This window comes from Gallinula chloropus (genome assembly GCF_964237585.1).
Source record: "Gallinula chloropus genome assembly, chromosome: 5".
Lineage (NCBI taxonomy): Eukaryota > Metazoa > Chordata > Aves > Gruiformes > Rallidae > Gallinula > Gallinula chloropus.
The window spans coordinates 39,712,612-39,734,735 of NC_140090.1; the positions used below are offsets into that span (position 1 = coordinate 39,712,612).

At 39.7% G+C, this 22,124-nt stretch overlaps 1 protein-coding gene across 1 annotated transcript; it reads right to left on the reverse strand.

Annotated features, from left to right (window-relative positions):
* Positions 1–6,857: 6,857 nt before the first annotated feature.
* SLC40A1 (solute carrier family 40 member 1) lies at positions 6,858–21,913 on the reverse strand. Its single transcript, XM_084264933.1, has 8 exons — positions 21,795–21,913; positions 21,467–21,534; positions 17,020–17,179; positions 16,087–16,202; positions 15,631–15,757; positions 12,231–12,473; positions 11,113–11,778; positions 6,858–10,048 (listed from the first exon to the last, which is right to left on the reverse strand). The coding sequence occupies exons 1-8, from the start codon at positions 21,835–21,837 to the stop codon at positions 9,729–9,731; spliced, it is 1,743 nt and encodes a 580-aa protein (XP_084121059.1). The 5' UTR covers positions 21,838–21,913; the 3' UTR covers positions 6,858–9,728.
* Positions 21,914–22,124: the final 211 nt, after the last annotated feature.

Genomic DNA, 22,124 nt, shown 5'->3' on the forward strand with positions numbered 1-22,124 from the left:
AATGAAACTTGTGTATGCCTTGATCATCTTGGTCGACAGCAGGCTACAGGTAAGGCCTGCACCCTGAGGATTAGTCCAAAAGTACTGATAACCATGCTGAAGTGCCACTGACTGGGTAGCTCCTCGGAATCCCTCTCTTCTGATGTTAAATTTGTCAATCAATACAAAATTATCTTCAGCAAATAGGTAATGCATGAGAAATGTACAGACCCAAAAGTCAGCACCCATCCTGAACACACAGGTGCAATTTCCATGGTTCAGAGCTCTGTGGATGTGGAGGTATGTGCCTAGGGTTGAGGACAATGCTGATCTGTATTTCAATTCCTTTATCAGATTTAAGAGGACTTACAATTGCCAGAAAGTGCTGAGGTTATCCATATATCTTCTAGCACTTCTGTTCCCATGCTCTGATACTCAACTAGCCTACGTCCCCTATGGCCGAGCAGGGAATGCCAACTAGAGAGCAGACACGGTGTGGGAAAGCCATCCAAAAACCAGCCTGAAGGGACAGCTTTCTGCCTAACATCCAGCTCTCTGCCTTAGTCTCTTCTGTTTGCTCTGATCCATTTAGATAAGACCACATTTAGATTTTACCACAGCTATGCAGATAAAATGAAACCATATGTTCCTCTATAGCCCTGAACTTGAACTGGTAACCTATGTGAATAACCCAAGTAAGGAAATCATGTTACCGTATTGTTACTGAAAACCTAGCCTCAGCTAGCAAAGCAGAACTGGAGACCAATTCATTATTTGTGGAGGGAGGACATACCTAAGCATTTTTCTTAAAAAAAAAATAATATTTCTGTTATTGTCTAATCAGGCTGCTTTTGCTATGAATCCAAACATCTGATTCCTCTAGGCAGTGAATTCCTCTTTTCAGAAGATCTATTCCTCCTTGTCAAACAAAATTAAAGAAAGAGAGGAAACAAACAGTGGGAGAACAGTTTCTTTTCTCTCTTTTGGCTGAGTATGAGCCTGATGACACAGATTCAGAGAAAGGGATTAAAGGTGATGAGATATATTTTATTCCTTTGTAGACTGTGGATTTTGCACTGAGGCTGATGGTATCTGCCACCTTCAGGCACTAATTAGAGCAAGCAAGATAGTGGAAAACAGAAAAGCCAATTCATGACTCTACTTATTTGACTACTGAAAAATCCTTGGAAAGGCTATCCTGGGACAGTAAAGGCAGTAAAGAGGTTGTAAAGATAAAGGTCCTTGACATGTGCATGACAAAAATGGCTGTTGCTTCATAATAAGACATCTAATAACAGAAACATTCTGTCTTAAAAAGTAAATAAAGGCTTCTCAATACCCATAATGTTTCTGGTATTTCAGATGGGGAATTAACGTTTTAAAAATACATTCAGGAGACTTTCATGTACGAAACTTTTCACCCTTGAGAATTTATTTTTTTAAACATTCCTTCCATGGGTATCTGCTACTTGTAGTGCTATTTCGTGTATTCTAAATGCTCCTCAGTGTGCAGGGGTTGCAGGGGAGTTTGTTCTTGATCCCATCCACTCAGCCCACTAATACCTTGAGATTACGCTACTGAAATTTGCCGCGGATTTCTGCCAAGTTCTGCCTGCTCACACCAAGCTTCTTGAAAGAAAATATTTCATGGATGAAGTTACTTTTGTTTAGACATCCACCAAGGAAGCTCCACAGCTCTGATGGGCTGTTTAGTGTTTCTTTGGTTCCCAGCTGTTATCACAGTTTGCTCTTTTTGGGCATGGCTGAGCAATGCCAAGGTCAGTACAGGATGACATGCAATAGCATAATGCAGCCAAGCAAATAATAAAAAAAAAGCTCCTGAAGTTTCAAGTAAATAATTTTGATTCCTCTGAAACTTTTGTCAAAACTGTCCCAAAGAATGAATTATCTTGTTTTGTTATCTTTAGAAGATAAATCCACTGCAGCACACTTCATACTGTAAACAGTGACTGACTGGCCTTATTCCAGTAGCAGCTGAGCAAATATTTCTAACACAGACAACTCCTCCTCCCTCTTTCTCAGCTGGACAGACCACATATTTTTATAACTACCTGTCAGTTCTTACATCTAATATGGTCAGCCAGGGGATGGAAGATCCCAGAAATAATGGAATTTAAATATTGCATTTACCTTTACAGCAGACTTTGAACCAAAAGGTGCCCTAAAAACACATGGTCCAAATTCTCCAGGTTAAGGTCTGCAGCACTTTGTTAGCAGCCTGCAAACAGCTAAGAGAGCTCAAAGCAGCAGACTGTAGAGGATATCTGAATGGGAATATTCCCTGTAAACATGTTGGGAAAGTTCTGTCAAGTCTGCTTAATAAAAACACAAAGATTTGCACTGTTGTACGACAATAACTTGAGGGAAAATCTATTCCTAACTGCCGTGCTAAGTAATTCAGAAGACTTTGTTTGTTAAAGAAGATTGTCTGCAGAAATTGCATGAACATTAATCAAGAGGCATCAATTTGATTCCTTTAGTTCAAGAAAAAAATAATCTGAAGTGGTTTGAGCTGTATTAAAAATGTTAATGTGAGGAACGTGTGCTTTCTTCACTTTAGGTGTCACACTTAAGAAGGAGCCTTAGATAAGAAGGTGCTGAAACTGGTTTACTTATACCTTCTAAGAATAAAGAGGATTTTCAGATGAACTATTTGTTCTTTCCACCATGTATTTCAGCTTTCTGTCTTCAGCAACATGCCTCTGAAGATGCACTGTATCACTGCTGTATGAAATCTGACTGAGGTAATTGTGGAGTTTTGACAGTACTAAGAAAAAAGCTTTCATTCTTATACAAGATGCCTGGACACTTTACTAATCCTGCAGAACAGCTTGTAATAGTGAATTCAGAGATTGCTTAGAAACTTAAAGAGCAAACATCAAGACATTAAATGAAAAGATAGATGTATTGATGGACAGGCTATCCATTAGACATATCTCTGGAGGGCAATTATCTGGTGGTTAGCTGGCGTGAAAAGTCACAGTGGACTAGCCTGCTGTCTCAGCAGAGGTTCCAGAGGCAGTACAGTCCTGGAAGAACCACGGAAATATATTCCATGCAGTTGGAGGAAAACAGAGCTAGGAGAGCGGTACCTGCCTTTGAAGACATTCAGGATTAGAAACTCCACCACTTCCAGGGTTTCAAGCATGCTGTAATATGACTTTGTAATGCTTGTCTTCTCAAGCAAGATTACAGATTTTTCACGTCCCCTTTTACATGTCAGGTATTGTTAGCATGACCCTAATTCTGCCACTCTTGTCTCATTTCCTAGAGCCCTAATTACAACTGCTGCATTCCTCTCATTTCTCTCCACTTAGTACAGACACAAAGGAAAAGTGGGATGCTGGCATGCAGTACTCCATTTTTCCCAATTCCAAAGACAACAGCAGCCTATGGGATTCAATTCATGACTTGTACATGCTATGGATCTGTTTCCATTTATTTTTTCATGTTATGTAGTAGTTGACTTTAGTTTGTCCTTTGCTGTGTAACAACCTCACGGTTCTTCTCTGCAAAACCAGACAGGTGTTCCCTGTCCAGAATTCAAGCAGTCAGCTGGTCGTGCCTAGATGTAGTGAGTGCCTGGCACTTGTCTACTTTGGATTTAATGTTTTTTCTGGACCACTTTATCCATATGTTAAGATGTGCTACTGGAAACAGACATACAGCTCTATCACACATCACATTACAGGCATATGCCATTTCACCTGTGTGTTCTAAGGACACAGGACTACTCAATCACACTGTCCTCTGCCACCTCCATCTCTTCCCGACTAAGAGTTTTTGAACCACTTGGTTAATTCCATCCAAATGTCATGAAGGAGGAAAGGTCTCAAAGTTTCACTTCAACAGTTCTGTGAGAATCGGCAGCTGGGTAGAGAAGTCTGAAATGTTTTCCCTTGTCTGAGGGAAAAGCCTCTGGCATGAGCACAAGTCTCATGTGCTGTTTGTCCTGTCAGCTGGCTATCAGTCCCTGTGTACTCATGGGCCCCTTGCACTCACATCACTCCTGAGGATCGGGCAGAGCTGATAAAAGAGGGGAGAGGTGAGCACTGAGAGGACACCTCATGGAAGAGCTGGGATTACACAAGACAGGGGTAGGAGCTATGGTTATTGCAGCTGTGGGTGTGTAAGGACTGAGAAACACGTAGATGGAGAAAACCATGCTTTGCTAGTTCTGCTGCTCAAGGAAGAGCTTATTTCCAGACTCTGGTGTGGTGTCACTGGGATGCGGATATCCTGTATATTGTCTTCCCCTGACTGAAGTGGACAATGGCTTATGATGAACAAAGTGGCTGCATTTTCTGAGCCCATCTGCACAGCTTTAACAACTGTTTTGCTGGTTTGTGGGGTTTTTTTGGTCTTAATGGGCTATGCTTAGATATCTACTGAAGTTTTAATATCAGCGTCTACTGTACATTCTCCTCTTATGTGCCAAAGGTGGGGAATTTCTAAATATAAGGGATTTTCTAAATATAAGCAACTTCCCATGCATTTACAAAGTATTAAGAATTCTTAACACTCTATGTGTGAAAAAAAATTGCTCCATCACCCTGAATCTAGAATAAGAGTGGAAAGCACATGGTTACATGCTTCTCTTTTGACCAAATACAATAAAGTTTAACTAGAAAAAAATATTGACCCACACAAGGACAAGCTAAGTATTTGAAAAAGCATTATTGAACAGCATGCACTTTGTTCATGCACTTTGCAAGTCTTTAAGCAAACATCCTTGTTCAGGTTTTTGTGCCCTTCAGAGTTGCAAAACATAATCTCAGTCAAAGCAAAAGCTAAAGGCATAGTTTTACCCCAGGAATAAAATACTTTTAATCCTGCAGTGATTATTACAGCATGCAGTTAACAGCACCCACAAACAGGAAAAAGAATGTGTGAGTACAGAGGGCAAGGTAATAATTACTCTAATACTTACTACTAGCTTCTCTAGTACTAACTACTTGAGAAAGATACAAATTCAGAGTATGGCACAAAGTATTCCTGGAGTACCTGAAAATAGGTTAATCTTGAAGCAGAAGAAAAAGCATTATCATCTCCACAGTGCGAGATTTAGAAAAGCTACATCTATTAGTTACACTCTTCTCTAGCAGAAACAATCTTACAGACTGCTTGGTTTCTTTCTGAAGCTTTACCTGCAAAGTGCTATCCTTTGCAGATTAAGAGTTTAAGTCCAGGCTTTGCAAAACTCCTTGTGTAGGAAGCTATGAAAGAAGCCCGAGTCTATCAGGAAAGGAGTGTAACACTGCAGTGTGAAAAGATGTGATCTGGACAGGGACCACTGAGCGAACACTCAGCCAACTCTTAAAGGCAATAAGCTATCTCTGCTAAATTGGGACATAGACATCACATACTCTGTAGAGGCAAAACCAGCAGGAAATGTATTATTTTAAACCTACTAGATATGAACCTGCTTACTCTTGTGGAATTTTTAAAGAGACTGTGTTCTTAGTAAAGAAGCAGATTAGGTTTTTTTCAGATCAAAGGGACTGTGTTCGCTCTACGCTTTTTCCTTTAATACAATTCAATTTTCAATGCCTGCATCATCAATGCTCAGTTTTTTAAAAAAAACCCTTTGAAATTAAAAGCAGTTAAGTATTACAGAGCAAATTAGTAAAGTGTAATAATGTAATATGTATTGCCTTCCACGGGCAGGGTTGTTAACTCAACTACCTAGTAAGTAAAGCACTGCGACAAGCAAGTGACCAGAGTGGTGTGTGTCTTTAATCATTCTGCCTTTGGCTGCTGAGCACTGAGTTCCACCAGGTCTTAGAAAACACAGCACTTCGCAAAATGTGAACACCCGAGTAAAGGAAAACCACCAAGTGGCCAACTGTGCAGGGCCTTTTTCACTCAAAGAGTGTTCTTCATTCAGCAAGTATACTACTCAATACCATCCACAATTCTTTTTTCTTTGGACCTACAGGGGTGGATCAGCGTAACTGCATTTTCAAGTGAGTATTCTAACACTCCCCTTAGTTTGTAAGCAGCAGTGTCAGAGGTAAACATTCCTAAAAATTAAATCTGGAAATCTCACGTTGACATTTTGGTAGCTCCTATAAGAGAAGTATATGACTTAACCTAATGATACCAAGTCTAATTCATGCAACAAAGCCTGTAGGTTTTACTCACCACATTCTAATTATCAGATGGCAGTAACTAATTATTACTAACCATTTTAATTCCTGTGGGGGAATAACACCTAATAAATTCGGGACCACCCATTAAAGTATTTTCATGGGAAAACCTCCAGTTCAAAGAGGAATCAGTTCAGGGAAATCCTATTGAATGAACACACTATTCTTCCAAGGACCGATTCACCACACAAACGTATCTTAAATACACATAACAAGAAGCAGTCCTGGATAAAATCAAAAACCCTTAATCAGAACATTAGAAGTATCCTATTTCTTTGTGACCATTCCGATACAGTCTTCTTACCTACAGGTAGCTGCTACAGAAGGCCATCATCTCAACTTCAATACAGTAAAAAGATGAGTGGGAAGATAAAATCATTTGCTTTCTGCTGCTCAGCAAACCAACACACAAAGCTGCGTATGACCAACGCTGGTCCTCCTGAGCTGAGGCTGGAAGACTACAACTCACACCTTTAGCTGTTTTACCGTAAGTTACCACTGTGGATGCTAAACAAAAGTCAGTTCACTAAAGACAGAACTACAGGGTCACTGAAAGGCTTTTACTACTCTTCTTTCCTGTCTCCTCACTGCTATTTGCCTGCAATTCATGACTGCTTCCACCCCATTGTTACAGAAAACCATCAGCTACAGGATTCATGCTAAATACAGCATACCAAGATGTCCCCAAACTCAATAATACAGGACAAATGAAATTTTATGCAAATTTATTCATTAGCTTTAACAACAGTAATACATAAAATCAATACTATGTCCAGCATAAGGTTGTATAATAAAATATGCTATTCTGGCAAGATTGATTTTTAGTGCGCACATTTTAAGGGCAGTTTTCATCCAAATTGGACACATTTTTAAAAAAATAAATAAATACAAGGCCAAAAATGCTTACTTAATTAAAGTCCTGCTAAGGAAGACTTCAGGCTCCACATTGCTTCAAAGCACTACTCAGTACAGGTGTCTGCATACATCTTAGACTTACACACAAACAGGCTGTGCTCAAGCAGCGTACATTTTTGGACAGCTGACTCAGACCTATACATACAAGACTTCCAATTCAGATTTTCCTCTTAAAGGTAACATTCACCTGTCTTCCTTCTTAGGATTGTCTTGCATTCCAGCTGTGTATCTGCACATAAAGAACCTAGAAATATTAGATGTACAAAGGTCCAGCCCCTTCCCAATACTACTTTTTTGTCTTGAGATCCGGATTGCACTATTTAGTGAAACTATTTGTGAAAGAAGTTGCTACTCAAATAAGAATATACTGCTCTTGGGGAAAAAAAAAAAAAAGACTTTGTGAATAGATGGGAACGTGGCATGCTCCCAGCTCTACTTGTTAGGTTTTTGGAGCTCTCTGGACTTCAGGATGACTGGTGCTGAGTGCTTCAGCATTAAGCTGTAGGCACATCAGGTTCTGCAGGCTACAGCTAAAAAACACAGCTTCTTGTGTGCTGGCTTCGTTTCCCTGATGGCCAGCAAGTCCAATATCTACCAGTGGCATTCAGATGTTCAAAGTGCAGTGTAGAGGTATTCATTGGTATTTGGGCTACCTTTCATTATATTCAGCAACATTAAATCTGGTCCCAGTTTAGATTAGATACACATGAGAAAACATATTTGGCAAATCAATTGTTTTATTTACTAGTATACTTATCACATACTCTATAGGCTATCCCTTGGGCGTATTTATTCTACAAATCTAGATAAGCTTGTTTTATTTATCTTCTGACTTTAATTCTGTTGATGGCAAAATTCCCTTTTTCTTAAGAAGTTACTCAGAATTGACTCACAATTTTAAACACTACTAATGTAACATATTTTACTTCATTATATCAAAAAACCCAAAAGCTTGGTCAAAGTATAAACACTTATAAACCTAGTGAAAACATCCCTGAGAAGCTTTCAGTAATATAGCAGTAACCATTAGTTTTGGTCCATTAGAGGAGAAAAATCGTTACATCCAGTTACTGAATACTGAGGGCTACAAGTAAGTTGGATTTCCATTCGTTCACCTTCACTCTGCTTACAAAATGCTGTATCCGAGATAAAAGCCACAGGAGGCTTTTTACATTCTGTTTAGCTTGACATACAGTGTAATGAGTAGGAATTTTAAGACGAATGGCCTATATTCAGCTCTGGGGTAACGCCTTTAATTTGAATGGAGTTCACACGCTTACATTCCAGGGTTGAAGTCTGGTGACATAGATGACTGTGTGAAGGACAGTACCTAAAATAAATAAAGCCTTAAAAGTTACAGAGGATATTTCTCACAAATTCCTGATGTATGCTTTCTCATACTACTTGTTTTGCAAACATTTTACAAAGACTTAAGTTTAGAGTCATACTGTCACGCCACAGGAAAACTCAGACCACTACCAGGTTCAACTCTTAGAAAGCCAAGTGTGCAAAGTAGTTTCCACAGAAGTAGACACAGGGTTAATGACTGTGGAAGTATGGTGGTAGTACGCGTGCAGGGTCAAAAAAATCATGCCAGAACCTCTTGAAAGTCAGCAGTATATGTAATTCTTCATTGCTCCAAAGTTGCTATAGAGGGCCACACAGTCCAACATCTTACTGGCTTAGCTGTATTTTAAAACCGAGTCAAAATCTGTATACATGTAAACCAGATGAACCCAAGCAATCCACTTTTTTACTTCTGCCTGGAATACTAATAATTTCCCAACACATCAGGCTCCATCAATGTTTCTGAAAACTGTAGCATTCAAAAATAAAGCTGCTTGTATTCTGAGGCAAAAACTAAGTTAGCCCTAGACTATCTTTCTGTACCAGTGCTCCTGACCTTATCACTCTCTGCCACAAACCCGAGCAGACCTGTCATTTGCAATTAAAAAAGCCGTGCTTTGTGTTACATCAATAGCTTCTGCAAAAATGAGGCTACGGTTTACTTTATGAAGTGCAACAAAAGTGTAATACAATATGTACCTAGCACTTGCCTAACTTGTAAAAAAAACATGCAAAAACCCAACAAAGGTGTTTCTGTAAAGTTAAACCAGAACAGACAGAAAACTACTAAGGTATTTTGGGGAAAAATATCAGACCTTAAGAGTTTGCTTCAGGAATCCAATATGGATGTTTCTACCAACTTGAGAAAACCGGAGAGTAGAACCGTTCATAGAAAGGAAAAAAGAAAAACCCCACAAAACCAAATACTGTATAGGAAGTTATTCTGAAGCAACTCAAAAATCCTCCTCTTTTGGTCTGCAGGCACAAGAATTATTGATTATGCAACACCACTGCACAGTATCACTGCGGGGTGCGTGTATGTGTATGACAAATTCAACATTATTTTTGTGATCAAATAGTAGATGTATTGCTTGCGGGGATCCTTTGAAACACTGTCAAGATCCAACTAGACTATGATCTGCCAAACATGAAACATTTCTTACAGGTTCTCTGTAAGATCAGTTTTATCTCTCTTGAAACAGCTTCCTCAAGAAACTAAGGTATGCATTCAACTCTAGAGAAACACCTTAAACAGGGTCAGAAAAGGCAGTAACCATGATACTTGTGTAGCGAGTTAAGAGAAGCGTATCCTTCCTTTCAGACAGTAGATGTATTACCAGGTGGTGAACTATCGGGGACTGCTTTGGGATCAGGAGTGCAACAAACAAAAAGTTGTTTTCCCAAGGTTTTTTGGGCATATCTGAAGTACATCATGTGGCCCATCGCAACAAAAGACACAGAAATAAGCACCAATAAACCAAAAGCTTCAGGGTTTGGGGCCAAGATGACCATGATGAAGTGCAGCAGATCAAGAAGATAATTCATGGAGTTTTGGACACCATTTATGATGCCTCTTTCAGACTCTATCACGTTTTCTTGGAGCAACTGTGTGACAGTCAAATCAAAAGACCAAAGGCCTGTGGAGAGAAAGAACAGTTAATCCATACAACGGGGCTTCTCATGGAAAGCTTTGTTACTAACACAACTTCCAAACATTCACTTCTGCCAAAGACACATGGGAGAGGCTAGCCTGTTGTCAGACTAGAACGGTGTTCACACTGACAGTCAAAAGCAATTTACATTCTCTTTCCTATTCTACTATTTCCTGAAAGAATATATACAGCTTGACACAGTAACTTGCCTATCACATCTTGCTTCAACATGTCTATCAAATTACCAATGTTTTGCTCAATTGTTCCTTAAACAGCTGTAAAACAGATATTTAGTGTATCCATGCCAGCTAAAATCAGTTTTGTGTGTTTGAAAAAAACCCTTAAATTATGCAGAATACATAATTTCCAGTCACATTTGTAAATCATGATGCTAACTTCTATACTGTATTGATAATATTAATGATTCAGTTTTAAAAGTTTTCTTCAAAAAAACACGACAAGTATTTTGTTCCTCAAAATGTAGCCAAAACCACAGAAATTGAGTACAAAATTTCTACAGGTAAGAATTTCTCTTCATTACCATTTAAATAATTGACTGCCTCTTCTGTTGACATATATTAATACCACATTAACCAAAAGATTCAGCTGCCATCCAAAGGAAAATCTCTGCTGGTCCCACATTTAAAAGTTAGATAATTTATTTAATGAATGGATTCACTGTAGTAAACTGCTAACTTTGAAGGTTTTAATAGCAGATGTGTTTAGTTCTGTCTCCTATTAACAAATGGTTTTATTTGTTGGTGAACGAAGATCATTGGCATCCAAAAAGGCCAAGTTACGCTAATCTCCAAGCATGATGACTTCTCTTCTATTAGTCCTATGGAAGAAATTAGTACTGCAGTGTCTGCATTGGCTTGCAAGATCATTTAACTTTCTATGTGAACTGTAATGAATTAGCCTTAGAAAAACAGCACTTCAACTGTAGCCTAAAATTCTAAACTCAAATTTGTCTTCAGTTGACAAGCACTGTAATTTTTACAATTAAAAGCAGTGAATAGATCAGATTTTAAGAGAGACATAACACTTACCAACTCTAGCAGCAATGACTCCTGCAAACAGGAGACTAACAGAGATTAAAGGCACAGGCTCAGGACTCATCTCTGGGTCACCGTTAGCAGGAGTAGTAGACCCGTTTAACAAGTTGGGCATTCCAGTTGCAAAAACCATTTCAGGCTTATCTTCTGGAGATGCTATAGTAGGTAATGGTTCATTTTCAAACAGCCTGGCACTGATGTCAGCAAATGGGGAAACAGTCAAATCCAGAGGACTTCCAGGCATGAACACAGAGATGGCACATAAGACCAGACAAGCAAACTGAGCAACTCCAGAAATAAGGCCCGTGCGAACCAGGCCACATTTGCGACGAAGCCAGGTGAAAGCTACTGTTCCCATGATTCCAGTGACTGCCGAGGCACCCATCAGGAGGCTTAGCACAGAGCCACTCAGACCCTGAGTGTATGCATAGCCTGTAGTAATACAATCAAAGCCCAGAACAGTCATATACAGAAATGCAAGACCCATGCCTGCAAGAAACACTGGCTGGTTGTAGTACGCAACCCATCCATCACGAAATGTGACGAAAGGTTCAGCAATCCGGGCAGCACAGCTGACTTCCTTCTCCTGTTGGGGCTCAAAGCCAGTTACATCTTTCTCAACAATTAACTGCACTCCTTCAGCAGGTTTCATGTCACTCTCTGTAAACAGAAATGCAACTGTTAGATACACTCCTGCCTGGAAAGTGCAGACTGTAAACTGCCAGACAATTGTTTGCAGTCAGCAAGTTTGCTGCTGCAGAGTTTATCAGTTAAATTCTCCAATCACCTTCCTCTGATTACTTAAATGTTTTGTAGTGTGGTCGAATCCCACCAGTACAGCAAGATCAAGTAAAGTTTATGCCTATTAATTTAAATTCCCACTTATTCAATGAAACTGTGGTACAAGAAAGCATAGCCTGCTTCTTTTCAACGGACTTAGGACTGAATGCTCCGTTTCCATAAAAAAATTTAATACCAACGTTAGTTAGCGTTTTAATGTAGCTCTTTATGTTTAAATGCACTAATCATGTCATGGTAGAACAACCAAAGCAGAGATATTTGCTGAAGCCTATCAACGCTAAAGGCTTTCAAAACTTCTGTGCTTTCAATACCTTTCTTTGCATTCAGCTGTTTCAGTTCTGATTCTTCAACTTTTGCAGCTTTGAGCGCCAGAGTAGGAGTTTTCTGATAAACCTTCCAGAGCAGCAGATATTCCACACACATTGACATCAGGTTCCAGCCAGAAATGAATCCACAGCCAATCATTGGGGAGCCAAATGTCATTATCTGACCAACTGCCATTGGGGCCAAGATATTGGTCAACTGATCAATTCTTCTTATTGTGGCATTCATATCTGTCAGAAATCATTTGATAATATGAAGTAACTGCTGGACATTTATAGCAATAACAGTCACTAACATAACTGAGGATTGCACATGTATACACATCAAACTAAGAAGTCTTGCTCAACTGAAAATGGTTCCAGCAGGATTTATGAGTAGTAACCAGAGGCACCTTTAGAGTGTACCACTGTTTAAGTTTTCTGGGACCAAGCATGGTGTTTGGAAGCCAAACCCCTACCCCTGCCAGTTTTGCCTGCACGAGGCCTTTCACCTTTAGCACGCTCGGCTTACTGTGGAAGCATACTCCTTACATCCTAAGACATTATGGACTCTTAAGACTATCTTTGTAACATTCAAAGGCAGCATGCACAAATCCAGACATTAAGAGGCGTCTCATATGGTGGAATTAAATTTTAGCAACCTTTATCTCCCAATACAGGACCATGTATTTCTTAATCTCCTCCATTTACTTCCAATAACTGGTGACCACAGTACCCACCACGATAGCAGCAGACCTTTGAAATGGCTTTGAATTTCCTTATCGAGTCACATTGCCTACAACTGCCACCAACCATTCTCTGATCTTACTGAGCAAAGTCCTCACTCCTTTCTGTTCCACACTTTGATGTCTACAGTCAAAACACGCAGTCCATTCTTAGCATGACAGCATCTTCCATTCGCTGGTAGGGGAGGTCTCTCACTCCCCTATGTTGTCAGCTTTACTGACATTACACCCTCTAGGCCCTTGTAAACCTCCAATTAACAGTGCCACTGTTCTAACCCTAAAAGTTGCTACCTCAACAGTTTTGCACATAAGGGCTTCAGGGTGCTTAGAAGTACACCTCAAACCCACTTTAAAGTCCAAATATTAAATCAGAGCTATTGAAGGGCAAATGAAACTGTATTCCAGTATGAAGCTGATTTTCTGAATCTTGAGAGAACTGTTCCTTGCCATTACAATAAATATTTAGGTTATTCTATTTAGAATTCAAAGTTAATTCAATGTTAGCTATCTGACTGATGGTTAACTAAGATGAGTAAGTTAGATACTTGCATAATGTTTGGTTTCAGATATTCCAAGAACTAAACTTTGTTTCTTGAGTTAGAGGAAGGCTAATGCTTCCACTCAAAAGGTACAGAGTTAAGACTGAATGGAAAAATTAATCAAGAACAATTAAGAAGTTGAGGCCATATTTTGTTTTCCTATTCCACTACCTAACTTAAATAAGGCTTCTCTTTGAGGAAAGGTTACAGTGCAGAGATGGCCAACAGTTAAATGCCAGTATTGACTTGGCAGCAAATATTTTTTAAGTTAAGGAATTTCAACAGTCTACAAGTTCCATTATAATTAAACATATAACAACCCTATTAAGCCTGAAAGAGATCCTTTAAACAGGTTTGTGCTTAGTTGAGTGGAGTTTTGGGAGGGATGGGGAGGGGGTGCAGTTTAAATTACATTGCACGAGAATTTAGAGTAACCTCTTGCCTTATTTCTCATTACAGAATGTAAGTGGTCATACAACTCTGAGATCATGAAGCAGTTCAGAGGCAGGACTGCCTCCCATGCAGCAGCACTCTGCAGGTGTGGTCTGCACCTTATCTCATGTGTAGTAAGTAGCACAAGGATTGGGGAGCTGATTTGCTGAATAAGAGCCGACACAAGAAGAAAGGTTAATGAGAACCACTAGGACTTTAAAGCTTTACACGTAGATGGCATTTTTTCCTACTTGTGATTCACACACAAAGAAAGTTCACCTGTACTGCTGCTCTACCAAAGGCATGACCTAGAAAGGCACTACCAGGTCAAAATATAAGACTAGGGTGGAAAATTATTTATATACTGGGAAATAAAAGCAAGACACTTCTAATGCATGTAATTAAGAACAAGTCTCTCCTGGATGAGATGGGGAAATGATTCCTTCACTGGAGATAAACATCAAGAATAAATCTGCAGTAAAGGATTTAAATCCCTAAAAGGACTCTGGCCAGTGAACTGAACTTTAGGGACAATTTAGGCAGCTTCATACAAAATTAAGAGCCCAGAAGCTGAAATGCTGTCCAGGCCTTAACTCCACAAGTACCTGACTTAAAACTTTAGTCCCAGAGTTACTTTAATGATCTATAAGTGGCTTGGAAATGTTAAGCTGCTCTGTGCCTTGTTTGCACTTCAGTATCAGTTCCTCTATCCAGGAAGGCTTTATTCCCTTTACAGGTTTGATTCAGAGCCCATATAGCCTACCCAAGTTCATCGCAAAAAATGCTGCTTCCCACACAGAGCAGCAGCACAGCCAAAGATCAGTAATACATCCCTTGGTGTGAACCCCTCAGCAAAGGAGAGTTAGGTTCAATACATCCTCGGGGTGGATCCCAAGCAATCTATCACATCCACGTAGTGTCACGACCACAAAGCTGCAGTAGAATTTGAATGGAAACTCATTCTCTCTCCTAGTAATGCCATGCTACTGTGCAAGAACGGGGAAAAGGGAAAAATATTTACTAGGCAAAAAAGATTAAGTCTGCAGTCTAATACCAAAGGTATCAGATGTCAAAGGAATGCACAGCTTTCATTTCCAACTGAATAAAAGTGTTCACAGCTCTATGTTAGACATCAAATGCGAGATAAGTGCAAGATTTCAAGTGTATCTGCATGCACAGCATTTCCTACTTGCAATTTCCTCATCCACCTACTTTACTGTTCTGGACTTCATTCTCTTCTACCTCTCTTTTTGATCCCTATGCGAGGAGCCCAGTTACGCAACAGTTTTCTGTTTCATTCCAGGGACCTAAAAATAAACTATTGCAACACTTGGCTTTAAGTGCCTGCAATTTAATAGTTTTCCTATTAAATACTGGTTATTTGGTTTAAGAGTGTGATATATATTTATTTGTTCAACAAGAATAAAGTCTTGCTGAAAAGACTTCAGTAGGACTAAAAGGAGGACCAAAGAAGTTCAGGGACACCTAACTGAACTGGAATCACAACAGTAATTTCTAATTTCAGTAAGTGCAGTCCAGAGCAGGCAAGAGGAAAATAAAGGTTTCCCTTTTTAGCTGTTGTTTTCTCATAATTTCTAGAGTTGAAAGATGTGCTGACCTCTGTAAATTCCAGTCTAAAGTGAAGCTTGGAAAGTAAGACATTTAAGGTATTAAAAAGGCAATGTATTTCACCTGCCAGTTTGCTTCTGTCTTCCCCTGCAACCACAACGATCCAGTCCCTCTGAATTGTGATCGCTGTGGCAGTGCTGGCCAAATTGGCAATATTTGCTATTGTGATAACCAGGATATAGCACACCGTCTAGAGAAATGAGGGGAAAAGTTACAAGGTGAGAAAATCGATCAAGGGAAATCTCCACTCCTACCCTGTACATCCAGAAAAGACACTTTTACATTTGAAATTGTATCTTTCACTGTTATTCTTTAGACAAAACAAAACCAACTCTACTTTACAATTTCTGACAGAAAACAATCACCTCTGTTGACCCAATTAGCTGAAAGTTTCATTTGCCAGTTCTAGCTCACAGGAATGTCTAAACAGACTAGAGAGAATAACAAACTCATCTGTCTCCCATGCTCCCCAGAGTTTCTCTGTAAGCTAATTCCCTATTAACAAGTTCAAGCACTCACAAGAAGCCATCCATGGTATAAGGTCAAAAGCTGTGTCTTAAACAAGAAGACAATCATCAGGATAATACCACACAGGATGACAGATGCGTTCTGTACAACCAAGGATGTCTGGGCAACTGTTTTAAATCAAAACAGAGACCAACAGTTATTAACATAAGAGTGAACTACCTATAAGCTTAAGGAAGTTATAATTAAGCAACATGCATAGATTCTTCAAGTATTTTTATTTTTCTATTCTCTCCTCAAAATATAAGTGGTAAAACTATACTTGATACCACATTTTAAATCTTCCATTGTCTTATAGAAACAAATTAACATCTGATGTAACTTCATAGCTCTTAACAACTCATAGCCCAAGTAAGTCTTTTCTCAATCAAAACCCAAACTGTACCCATTTAAATTCTCACACTATTTTTAAATGGATAAAAACAAGACTTAGCTCAAGTATCTAAAATTTATCTTTAGCATACCATGGAAGTGATGCTACTTTATAAGCTCTTAGAAAAACGTGTATGAAAAACTCGATGCCATGTTATTTACAAAACAGACTAGAACACATTTAAATATGCATAATGCAAATGCAGTGCATGTTTATATTTAACTGGATGTTTGTAACCAGACAGAAGACAACAACATGAGCTAAGTTAGTATTAACCTAAAGAACCTCATCTGTAGTCCTTAACATTAGCTTTTGCATTTCCACACATCTCTATACATCCTACCGGTTTAGCCTGAGTAGTGGACATAAAGCTGTTTTCCCAGTCTTTGACATTACCTCTGTAAACGTTACCACCATGAAAAATTACTCTTCTTACAAAAATCCCACCCTAAGTCCCATTCTCACATTTGACTTGAGAAGTTAAATCAAACAGCTTTATCTTTTACATTAATTGGATCCATGCTTAAGTAAATAAACTGCTCTAGGCATCTAACCTTTGAGCCTGGAGTTCTTGTCCACCCAGTCTCCAATAATGGCTCCCAGGAGAAGAACCGATCCCGCCACAACCAGTCCATAGACTGCAGTCAGGAGTAAGCTGTTTCCATACAGTTCAACCAGGAATACAGACACAGCAAAATGCCACATACGATCTCCCTTCAAGAGCAACACAAAGTACATACACAACATTACTATTTGGACTTTGCAAGCACACATGCTGACTATGTTATTAATGCCCTAAAAAAAGTATATAATCAAATAAATTTTTAATATATACCTTCTTTGTTTGGGTTCTTTTTAGGTGGAGGGTGTTTTGGTTAGGGTTGTGTGGGGTTTTTTTGATTTTACTTTTTGGGGGCTCAGCGTTTTTCTGATGACTATATCCTGTCACCATTTATTTTATCCCAGTATCACTAAATTATCTGTCCTAATCAAGTGCAACATGACTTGTAATACCACATCAAAAAATCCCAGATATTTTCTGTTATAATATTACAGGACAAAGTCCATTACCAGCCACATCCAAGAAGCCTCAGAAAGCTTACACAGACTGTCTAGCACAGATCAAGTATTAGCAAGAGATTTATTATCAACACTATTTAAATAGCTTTGCAAGGCGGCAGTTTGCTGTTAGATGATCAAAGTTTAAATGCTGCCTCAAAACGCAAGAGGCAGTCAAGCCAAAGCAAGTCAATACAATTCAGGACAGATATGGGTAAATCAAAGAAGGTGTTGTCCTAAATGCTAACAAAAGTTCAGTATTCTTGAGTAATAGGCATTAGCCTATTACTAACAGTAACAATATCAGAGCTCATTTAACCTACTGTGAACTCATTCCTAGTTCAACTGATTTAGCCTATTACTAGACTAACCTAGTGCTTAGAATGCAAAACTTTTATGTTCATGCTAAACAATGGCCAAGTAATTTTCATACTTTTCAAAACATTTTTAGGTTTGCTACTGAACAGACCTGTAGCTTGCTAGAGAATACATCGAGGTTTTTATGTTGTCACATCTCATTAATGAAACACACTACGGAAAATGCTTTATATAATCAGTAACAAAGCAGATGAACACAAGTCATACATACATTCTAGGGCACACAGTCCCTGATGTCAGTTGCTTTATAAGCCAAACATGGAACTGTTTTCTTGTCTGCCTTATCTTAAATAAGCAACTGCTGTGTGATACCAGGAACAGCACAAATTTCTAAGGACCTCAAAATATGCTAAAGGGCTGAGGGCAGTGTAACATAAAAGCACTTTAGATTTCATGGACTTTGCTTTCCTAACATATAACACAGCAATCAAGGTACACATAAAAAGCATGCTATTTAGAGGGTCAAAACAACTGCACATTTTTATTTAAGTCTTTAGTGTAGCACAGACACAGAAAAAGAATTTGCCTTTTAGTGTTATTGAAGTTCTCCAAAGTAGTTTTCTTCAAACACTTGTGTTTGTTTCCTTAACCACAGGCAGAAAAATAATTACATCCCGATCACATGGGAAGAAAAATTTCACCCATTCAAGGAAAAACTCTGAGTATCTTGTACTTTCAACCAGAGCCAATGACAAAATGAAAATACAAGCTCAATGAGCTTCAATGTGGCCTCACATACATCATTAACCAATTTTCACTCTCCAGAGATACCTAAATTCTTCTGTAAAGTACATTCCACTTTTATTCCATGGTTAGCCAAGTATATAGAAGTATTCAAGCAAGGAAAATACAGGGATATAATTTCCCATGTCTAGCATTCACTTAAACTTAGTATGAACTGTGGTGCCTCTTTACTGAATTGCACTTAAATCCATGCAGGTGGATTAGCTAAATTGTGATTGGTCTGGGTAACTTCTTAAACTAGAAAAATAAGCAAAAAAAATACCTTCACATAAAATTTTCATATCAGAAGTTTGTTGGGTTTTATTTATGCAGAGATGTTTCAGTTACTGAATTCTGACAAGATGAAAAAGGCGTTTTAAAAAAACCTAAGTATGTGAAAGCCAGTGGCAGCCACTGCTGATCTCACATGAAACTCACAGGAAGATCCTCTGAACTCCAGTGAGAGCATGAATTTATTATACAATTCATTTAAGGAGCCTGTAAACTCTGTTCAACCTTACCCAACACATTTACTCAAAATATTTTCATCTGGCCTATCCACACAGATAATTTAGGAGATAACTAATGCTCTTCTAACCTAGATGCACAAGTGAAGAATTAAAAAACAAAGAGCAACCACAGACAAATTTGCATTACAGAACAGTATTAGCAAATTAACAAAGTTTGAAGCAAGTATATAATTTCAAGCTAAAAACTGTTGAAATTTCAACTGCAAATACTGCCTTCAGAAATGAGCCAAGCCTTGGTCATATATACGTAACCCCCCTTTAAAATTTCTCAACACTCATATATAGGTATACTTTGGCCCTTTGAAATAACTACAGCTGTCTAGCCCCACCATTCTTTTAAAGTGGCTTTTGCTCTTCAGTTATTCTACCTATCTTTATAATTATTTCAGACTAAATGTATACAGTCAGAGCTCAGAGCTGAGGCCACCAGGGTAAGCACCAGTTGGGCTGCTTCCTACTGACAGGCATCCCGAAGTCTGAGTGGCACAGATAAGCGAGTTGCAACCGACCTCCTGGCAAGTATTAGGTCTGGCACAAACAAGGTGAAATCAGTTTCCTTCTGTTCTTTACTGCCAAGTGATAGGCAGCAATGAATGAAAAACATAAAGGCGGCAGCGTAAGGTCTGAGACTCCAGTTCAGCAGTGAAGTCCAGCCTATTACAATCACTGAGGCGAAGCACACATTCAAACGCTTTACTGAACAAGAGCCTAAAGACACAACCTAGACTTTGTTCAAATCTGACCATTTGTGGAGATGTAAAACATCATTTACAGCTTCTCTGTATTTGGGAATGGCTTAGTAACACATAAACCAAACTAGCTTTCTCAATTACAGCAAACCCACATTTCTTGCAGGTTTTGTATTGTGGACATAGCCATTTTAGAACAAAGATGATTTGTTACTGTGAGTTCTGAAGATTAAGGTGCTTGTTTATTGCTCCTGTTAGCAAAAACATTCAGACGACAAGAACACCAAAGCTTAGGAAATATAAAAGGTGCAGTCGGTCAAAAAAAGCTGCATTTCTGTTGTTTCAGCAGGTTTGGTTTTTTGGAGGTTTTTTTGAGTCAAGATTTTCAGCACAAAAGAAAGCACACTGAAACAAGGAGTATATTAATATTGCTAAACAGCTGAACTGACACTGCACTGTCTAATGTTTGTTACAGCATGCAACTGTTTTCAAACTCTGCTTTGTCACCTTTACTCATGGACTCTGAGAGCAGTTCAGATGAGCTTTGAAGCGTTATTCAGAGAGGAATAACTCAAGTTAGCCAAACTGCCAGTTAGGTACTTTGTGGGCATTACTGACAACTGTTGGAGGTAACAACCCTGGCCTCTGAAAAGCAGTGAGCCAAGCAGGAACATGACCACCCTGCTTCTACAATAATATAAATAATTGTTAAAATATTGCACTTGTTTAAACAAGCATTTGATATCACTCCAAACCTTCTTCCATTAACAGAAACACCAATATGACCTTTCAGGTTAGTAAAAGCAAGGAGCTGCCAGAGTTAGGCATGCAGTGCTGTAACTGTTTATCAGCCATTTGCTCAACACTATACAAAGCGCAAATTAAACCAGTCCTAATCCAAGATTAAAGACAAAACAGGGACTACCAGGGAGGAAAGTTTCCATTTCTTTTTCAATCAAGCAGTTGGACACAGCCTTAAAAGTGTATTATACATATGCCTAATTTTCTTACATGGAATAGACCCAAATGGTGTGGTTTAAACATTTTAAGACTTTCTTTTTTTAAGTATCTGTCAAGTGAGTAGAAAGTGTAGTAAGTTTTGTTAGCAAAGAACAGGAGCATTTCAGAAGGCAATTATTTTGACGGAAAAATAGACCAGTCCTGACACTCTAAACAGGTCTGCTAACAAGTGGCAGAAATAGGTCCATTACAGTATTTCCCATTATTAAGTGTAGTAAGTACACAAGTCCATGAAATACATAGCAGAATGAAAGAATTTCCATTGTGACAAGTCCCACGCTTACTTTTTTCCAGTCAGAACTCACTCTTACAGAGTCTCATGGGTTCTGTAATTACTTCAAAAGAGAAAAAAGGTATAGAACCAGGCCCTTTGGGAAACCAAGTACTGCACTGCTCTGTACGAGTGAAAACTGAGTCCACTGACACATATGATGGATGTAAAGGTTATGAAGGCTTTTAAGACCAAGGTGTTGTAACAAGACCTCTGTCTTTGTGGTGGTGTGTTATTTTGTGAAGATTTTTTAGAAAGTATCAATAAGGCTCAGGTACATCACAGGTAAATTAATGAAGACCTGCTTCTACCAGAGCAATGTTTTACTTACCCACGTGGACAGTGCGTGTCCGAGATAAAGAAGAAACTTCGCCGATGTAAAATAGGCAGCCACAGATCCTAAACGAGAAATAAAAAACAAATGCTAAAGGAGATTCGGGCACGCCCACCGCATTTCGGTACACACCGGGTACTATTCACTGCCGTGGAGCAACCCAACGCCGTTCCTCGTCCGGGAGACGCCGGAGCCCAGCATCCCCGGGCAGCAGGGCGCAGCAGCCTCGGCAGGGCCTCTCGCCCCCCGCCCCGCTCACCCGCACCCACTCCGCGCCCGGCAACCGGGCCGCCCGGCCGGGCCGCCTACGCCGCCGTGCACTGACCGCAGCACCGCCGCTCGCCTGCCGGCTCCGGTCCCCGCGCCATGCCGGCCCGCTCAGCTGTCGCCAGAGCCCGATACCGAGAGGAGGCGGGGGGACGCGCGGCTTCGCTCCGTGTTGCCTTCCCCGACTTAGCTAGCACTGTAGCTGAAGTCGGAAAGCCTTAGCCTTATGCGCTGCGGGCGGCCGGGACGCTCCGCCGCGGAGAGGCCGAGCGCCGCGCGACGCCCGGCTGGGTTTGTTTGCCCTCAGCAGCCGGAGGCTTCGGGCTGGGCGCTGCGCCGCGCACCACCCCTTTGTAAGCGGCTGCGGGTACCGCCCCCGCCCGGCCCG